The following is a 7,627-nucleotide window of genomic DNA, read 5'->3' as shown; positions in this document are numbered from 1 at the left end:
AAAACATGCTCAGGGCTTCTTTCACGAAAAGAACTTTATGTCACATTTTGCAGTTGTTGAGAAATTATTTATGAAATTTTTTTAAAAAGTGGAAATTTGACTTGGAAGCTAAAAAAGAATTGACCAAATTTTAAAGTATTTTGAAAGAGTTTTGTTTTTGTTTTCTCTTGAATTAGGTTGTCAGACAATGAGTTTTTCCTTAGAGAAAGAGAATTTGCTAATTTAAGTCCGAAATTAAAAAAATTCAGAAAAAAACAGGAAAAATTGGTTTTTTGGAGATTTCAGAATGAAATTTCCTGTTTTCTTGAATTTTCGAAAGAAAATGATGTAAAGTATTACACATATTTTGAAACCTCTTTAGGAAAAACTAAATTATGGGAGAAGCAAAACGTCGAAAACCATTTTGACAGCAGCGAACTTTCATTTTTTCCTAACTAAGTCGCAAATGTTGGGGCCATTTTTTGGGCAGCTTAACAACTTTTGAAAGCATGTGCTTTGACGTTCGATAAGTAACAAAAACAACGTAGTTGATGCAATTTTCATTGTTCAAGTGAACCAAAAAAGTTATTTGCTAATCAATACCAGTACAGCAATAAAAACTCGATTTCAGAAATTTTCAAACTCGATATACTTCCCAAAGTTTTTAAATTTGTAAATTATACATAATTTGCCTCTGTACTTTCCTTTTTAAATTTCAAAGTTGTGTCCTTTCGTTCCCACTGTAAAAAAATAACGGATAATGTTTGTGCTCGGGACGTTTTTTTTCTTCTGACAAATATCGAATTTTTAAATAGCCATTTTTAAGGGAAATTTTTTTATCATTCAAAAAATTGTTGTCCTGAGCTTAAATTCAAAAAAAAAAAATTTCCCTTCTGGTCTTTATTGTTAACTTATGGGGGCTTAAAGATTGCCGTTTTGTCCAATTTGCGACAATTAGCGCCTTTTTAACGTGTGAGCGGATACTTGATCCGTCTTACAAATCCTTCCAAACTGGTTGAAGCAAGCTTTTTTGCCAAAACTGCCCTAGCACTAAGAGCCAAATTTATCAGGTTGTACTTTTTGAGGCGTGTGGACTGATTTTTTTGAAATTTTTGAAATTGTCCTTCTTTTTCCTGAAAAATTTGTCAATTTTTATAAAGGTAACTCCGCTCAATTGACATAAAAATGCAGTCGGACATTCAAACATACATACACACATACATACATACATACATACATACATACATATATACAAACATACTTACATTTATACATATATACCTACATACATACATACATACATACATACATACATACATACATACATACATAAATACATACATACATACGTACATACATACATACATACATACATACATACATACATACATACATACATACATACATACATAAGACCGCTCAAAAACCGCCTAAAAACCGCCTAAAAACCGCTCAAATCTTGCTTGAAAAACCTTTCAAAAGCCACCGCAAGAAATGGGCGGTTTTTGAGCAATTTTTCAAACAAGAGTCGAGCGGCTTGGGAGGTTTTTCCAAAAAAAACCGCGCAAACCGCCCAAACCGCTCAAATCTTGCTGGAAAACCGCTCTAATCGCTCATATCTTGAGCGGTTTTTCAGCGGGATCTCGATCCGGGTTTGAATATATTTTTTGTATCCAAAATGCAATTCTAATGGGTTTAGTTATGTTGAGATATGTGTCAATAAATTTGATTTATTCAATGAAGGTCAGATCGGGAATTCATTTATTCAAAATAAAGGTGACAAGTAGTTCAGAAAAACTTTTCCGCTCCTTATTGAAATAAAATATTCGTAAACTTCAAACGAATTTTTATAGAGGAAGGAAGCATTTTTCCCCAAAAAATGGTTTTCGTGCTTCCAAAAGTTTTCAGTTATCAGCTGCATACGCTTTAGTCAACAAAAATTTTTTGTTACGTTTGAATATCAAAAAGCTTTTTTTTCTTAAGATCTTCATAAACATAAGGTTATCGTTGTTTTTAGAATTCGCTTTTTGCAGCTCAACATCTTTGTTGAGTTTTATTGTAGCTAAAACTTCTGGTCTATTTTTAGTTGCTTTTTGTTTGAAAGAAGCTAGCACAAACTCGGCTACACGGTAAGAAAATTTAAACTACAATACAGCTTGCTTAGTTTTGGACGACAAGGACGAACAGAAATAAAGCAGAACTGAGTTTTTGCAGCAGCAGCGCTTGTTCTGTTCTCTAAATCTGGTTGAGATTTTTTAACTAAATTGTTAAGACAAAACAAACACAGCCATAAATTGAAAAGATAAAATGTATATTCTGTTTTTATGAAGAGAAGCTTATTGCAAACCATTCGTCAATAACAAAAAATTTCCAGATCAGTTTTAATTCACGAAACTTGATGAGCTTTGTTATCAATCCCATCTAATTTTCAAAAGCTTGATTTTTTAAAGCTTTAGCTTCAACGAGAATTTGTAATCTCGCTCGATGTCGAGTAAACTATGTCTGATATGCCATCATAGTTAACCGTCAACCAAAAAAACAACCAGTGAAAATTAGAACCGAAGTGGTAAAACTTAAAAACCTTACAGCACTTGTTTTTAACATTTATTTGAGAGCGGTTGTCAGTAGCATAAGAATGCGATGTGGGTGAGTGTGGAAATTATGATAACTTTTGACACCAACGCCCACTCTCATGATAAAAAAGTGCTTAAATTTGAAAGCAAGTTTGAGTGGCTATGGTTAATCTGATAGATGGGTTTTGAACTTCTTTGTTCAAATTTTAGTGATCTCCCTTAGGTCTTTGAGCATAGTGAAGTAACAGTCTTTAGCCTAGTTTTCCTTCCTTTCAGAAAATCAAAAACGTTCAGTTATTCTGATTACTGAATATTTCCAGTTTAGAAGGCGAGGACCCTCGAGATTGATTTCATCGACACTGTCTTAAAAAAAACAATTCTCGAAATTTTTGACACTATTTTTGAAGCCAAATACATTGAATTGCTCAGTGTTTTTTCCATTTTGCGTTGCGAAGATTTTGCTGTTAAAAAACGGCAACCGACTGCGCCCTGAAACTTGTGTCTGTGGTCTTTTGCAGTTCATATCTCTGAACAAAATATTCTTGTCGTGAAAAAATCGAACTGAGTTTTTCGAAGTTGTTTAAAAAAAGCATTAAAAGCTCATAATTTTAGCACGCCGCAATATACAGATAGTGAGGAATGTTTAGCTGCCTGACAAAAAGTGAAGTTCTTGGAGCAACTAACTTTGAAATCATCTTTATCATTTTGCTTGCTTTGCAATTTCAAGATAACAAGATTTACTCTGCATAGTCCAGATTCAAGAAGTTCTATCTACTTTGCACTGGTAAAAACTTTTTTTTTCATCACCTCAAACTCAATAGTTTTTTTGGAACAGCTCATCAGCTCTTTGTACAGTTTGTTCAAACGCGATTGAAACCCAATCAGCAAAAAACGTTTTTTACGCGTTTGATCGTGAGTTCGTTTGCTCTAAAAAAGTTTTGTATGTACCATATTTGATGTGACATATTAAGTGTCGGCTATAAATTTTCAATTTTTTTCGAATGTTTCATTAGAAAAGCGCATTACTTTTTTCTACTTTAACCCTGAGATAACGTTAAATGGTGTATCTGATTATGAAAGCATCGAAAATTTACTATGATGTCACCCGATTGAAAATTTTTGTTAAAGCTTAAATTTCACAGGTTGTCAAAAACTACATACACATTTTCAATTCCAGAATGTTTTTGATGGCGAGGCTTTATGTAATTTTTTGTATCAACTAAAGATGCAGGAATTTTTAAAATTAATTGAATGTGATAATTGGCGCATGCACTCTTTTAGAAACAGCTTTTGCTTGGCTGTTATTTGAAAGTTTCTTGCCGCGAAAATGTTGTCCGTACTGTGTGATCTCTGATAAAGCAACATTCGATTCAAACTCATAGTAAGTGAAAACCATCTATGAATTATACCTTCGAGTCTTACGTGTCATATAATCTCATACATTTTACTTTTCTTTTACTATTGACTGCAGCAGAGTTTCTTGCCGCAAAAAAGTTGTCAGTACTGTGTGTTTTCTGACAAAGTAGCATTCAATTCAAACTCAAAGTAAGTGAAAACCATCTATGAATTATACCTTCGAGTCTTACGTGTCATATAATCTCATACATTTTACTTTTCTTTTACTATTGACTGCAGCAGAGTTTCTTGTCGCAAAAAAGTTGTCAGTACTGTGTGTTTTCTGACAAAGTAGCATTCAATTCAAACTCAAAGTAAGTGAAAACCATCTATGAATTATACCTTCGAGTTTTACGTGCCATACAATATCATGCATTAATTTTTCTTTTACTATTGACTGCAGCAGAGTTTCTTGCCGCGAAAAAGTTGTCAGTACTGTGTGTTCTCTGACAAAGTAGCATTCAATTCAAACTCAAAGTAAGTGAAAACCATTTGTGATTTATACCTTCGAGTTTTACGTGCCATACAATCTCATACAATAATTTTTTTTATTATTATTGACTGCAGCAGAGTTTCTTGCCGCAAAAAAGTTGTCCGTACTGTGTGTTCTCTGACAAAGTAGCGTTCGATTCAAACTCAAAGTAAGTGAAAACCATTCGTGAATTATACCTTTGAGTTTTACGTGCCATACAATCTCAGACAATAATTTTTTTATTATTATTGAATGCAGCAGCGTTTCCTGCAGCAAAAAATTTATCCGTACTGTGTGTTCTCTGACAAAGTAGCAATCGATTCAAACTCAAAGTAAGTGAAAACCATCAATGAATTATACCTTCGAGTCTTACGTGTGTTATATTCTCATACATTAACTTTTCTTTTACTATTGACTGCAGCAGAGTTTCTTGCCGCAAAAAAGATGTCAGTACTGTGTGTTCTCTGACAATGTAGCATTCAATTCAAAATCAAAGTAAGTGAAAACCATTTGTGAATTATATCTTCGAGTTTTACGTGCCATACAATCTCATACAATAACTTTTTTTATTATTATTGACTGCAGCAGCGTTTCCTGCCGCAAAAAAGTTGTCCGTACTGTGTGTTCTCTGACAAAGTAGCATTCGATTCAAACTCAAAGTAAGTGAAAACCATCTATGAATTATACCTTCGAGTCTTACGTGTGTTATATTCTCATACATTAACTTTTCTTTTACTATTGACTGCAGCAGAGTTTCTTGCCGCAAAAAAAAGTTGTCAGTACTGTGGATTCTCTGACAAAGTAGCATTCAATTCAAACTCAAAGTAAGTGAAAAACATTTGTGAATTATACCTACGAGTTTTACGTGTCATATTATCTATCTCATACAATAATCTTTTAGCAGAGTGATTTTTACTGAGTGACGTCAAGAAAGAAAGAAAGTGTTTTCTAAACATGAGTGGAACTTTGTCCAAAAATGAGGACGACAGGGGAAAAAGACTTGAAGAGACTCTGGTAGAAGCAAGTACTGATGTAGTTTTGTTGATGTGAGTACAACGTTTAACTGAAAAGTTGATATTCATCATTGTCGTCGAATATCATGCATAGATTGAAAATTGGAGAAAAATCATTTCAATCCAAAATATGCATGTTTTTTAAGAGGCTGATCAGAATCTCGAATTGTCAAATTTCGTTTAAATCATCATCATTGTGAAACAATTTTTTCACAATGAGCAAAGAACAATGTTTCAAGGTTAGAACAATGCTTCAATTTCAGTTTCACTCATAAACACGTTCTAACGAACTCATCAATAAAGCGAATAACATGGATTTTTATCAGTAATTTCTTGATTTAGCCAATCGATTCGGACAAACTCCAAAAACGAAGATGATTTGAATGGTCTGGACATTGAAACCAAAGAAAACTACTTGAAAATTAGAGAGAGCACCAGAAAACAGTGTCTTATTTACTCAAAACATGTTCTCCCTCTGACAATTGACGTCTTCAAGAAGATTTCCTCACTGATGGATAATTACGCCGATATCGAACCTGAGAAATGGATATTATCTCTTTCAGATATTAGGAAAAAATTGAAAGATGCAAAATCTTCATGTGAAAATTTAAAAAATATTCACAACGAAATTATCCGAAACTTGAAGGCAAATCATGCTGAAGCTGAATCTGCGACCGATGAATTCAAAAAAATTGAAGAAAATTGCCAGGAAAGCATAAAGGTTTTGCATGACGAAGCCAAAAAGGCGCAGAGAAAAGAAGATAAGGCGAATTTCTGGAAAAAGGTTCTTTCTGTTCCAACATTTGGAATTGGTTATGTAATCGCCGGTTTGGTCGCGGAGAACCACAAAAAGCAATCGCAGACAAAAGATGAAGAAGCTGCTAAACAAGAGAAGGACGTGGAAGTTGTTAAGAGAGCTGTGTCTATGAGCAATCAGCTGAAACTCATATTGGATCATTTTCTGGACCGTTTAGATTCAATCCTTGAGTTCATTGGCCTGTGCGAAATCAATGTGGAAAAAATGATCGACAATACAGAAAAGGCAAAATCTTCAAATGAAGGCAGGGAAAATCATCTTACAATTACGAAGGCAAGGGCTAAAGATATAAGAGGATTATGTGACACATTCGTGACAAGTACGGCACCCAGGTTGCAAAACGATCTGGCTCTGTTTCCTAGTCAACCAGAAGACGAGAAGTTTTTGCAAGAATGGAAGGAAAGCCACAATATCACTCTCGCTGCTGCGCAATTGCAGCTATCTGATCCAGGTATAAATTCAACTATAACTAACGAGATAAACAACGGGCAGAACCGAAGGGGAGAATGTCAGAACAATAACCTAACGAGGAAAACCAGCGGGAAGAACCGAAGGGAAGAAGGTCAGAACAAATAACAGGTTTTGAAGACTAATGACTGATTGTTAAAAGCAATCTGTGCTTACAATGTAAATAAAATAGTACAAAAGAAATTGATATCATCTCTGGTTTTTTGAAGCCTGGTTACAAAGTCCCATAATATACATAGATACTCAAAATATTTGTCTCTGAACATCTTGGCTACTTGCACAACAGTCAAATTTCCACGTTAGAAATTGAAACTGATGAAACTGAAGAAATACCTGCTCTTGAAATGAAACATCAATCAAACAATTTTTGGAACCCTGATACATTATGTTATGTACATATGTGCGTGTGTTATTATCAGCTTGGTCTAGTTTTCTGCTGTAACAATAGTCAAAAAGGCTGAAAAAATAATTGTATAAGGAAATTATTTTTCTCTTTTGTCATGTCCCGTGGACTTTCTCTTGATACTGTATTATTATGACGCACACAACTAGTATTTTTAAAAGCTGTATTTTTTATTGTTGTAGAAGGAAAAACTCCACCAAGAATCTTTATTGTTAATTGCTTTTGCACCACTAAAATTTGTGTTTTCTAAACTATGAAACGCCATTAACTCTTGATGGCGAGTATTTTAAATGATATAAATCACTCAATTTAATCGCACTCTTCTTATAGCGACTGATTTTGTATAAAATGATATAAATTACTCAATTTTATATTAATTTTCTTTATAGCTACTGATTTGATAGCGACTGAAGTATGACGAGGCCAAATTGTGAGTTTTGGGAAAAATAAGTGGATTCCGCAACAAGAACGATCCTTTTCTTCTTATTTCGTTCTTTCAGTTTTTTG

At 33.7% G+C, this 7,627-nt stretch overlaps 1 protein-coding gene across 1 annotated transcript; it reads left to right on the top strand.

Moving 5' to 3' along the window:
- Positions 1–4,368: 4,368 nt before the first annotated feature.
- LOC134855453 (uncharacterized) lies at positions 4,369–6,942 on the top strand. The gene is made up of 6 exons (XM_063871983.1): positions 4,369–4,424; positions 4,515–4,588; positions 4,678–4,751; positions 4,841–5,243; positions 5,321–5,465; positions 5,775–6,942. The coding sequence occupies exons 5-6, from the start codon at positions 5,374–5,376 to the stop codon at positions 6,823–6,825; spliced, it is 1,143 nt and encodes a 380-aa protein (XP_063728053.1). The 5' UTR covers positions 4,369–4,424; positions 4,515–4,588; positions 4,678–4,751; positions 4,841–5,243; positions 5,321–5,373; the 3' UTR covers positions 6,826–6,942.
- Positions 6,943–7,627: the final 685 nt, after the last annotated feature.

This window comes from Symsagittifera roscoffensis, chromosome 10 (assembly GCF_963678635.1).
Source record: "Symsagittifera roscoffensis chromosome 10, txSymRosc1.1, whole genome shotgun sequence".
Lineage (NCBI taxonomy): Eukaryota > Metazoa > Xenacoelomorpha > Acoela > Convolutidae > Symsagittifera > Symsagittifera roscoffensis.
The sequence above is the reverse complement of the archived record's forward strand: the minus strand, read 5'-3'. Positions and strand labels throughout refer to the sequence as shown.

What these genes read in the sequence shown, in the direction of transcription:
- LOC134855453 (XM_063871983.1), top strand. Translation starts at nt 5,374, where the DNA reads ATGAGTGGAACTTTGTCCAAAAATGAGGACGACAGGGGAAAAAGACTT. An exon ending in ACTGATGTAGTTTTGTTGAT is followed by an intron (nt 5,466 to 5,774) that starts GTGAGTACAACG and finishes TTCTTGATTTAG; the next exon opens with CCAATCGATTCGGACAAACT.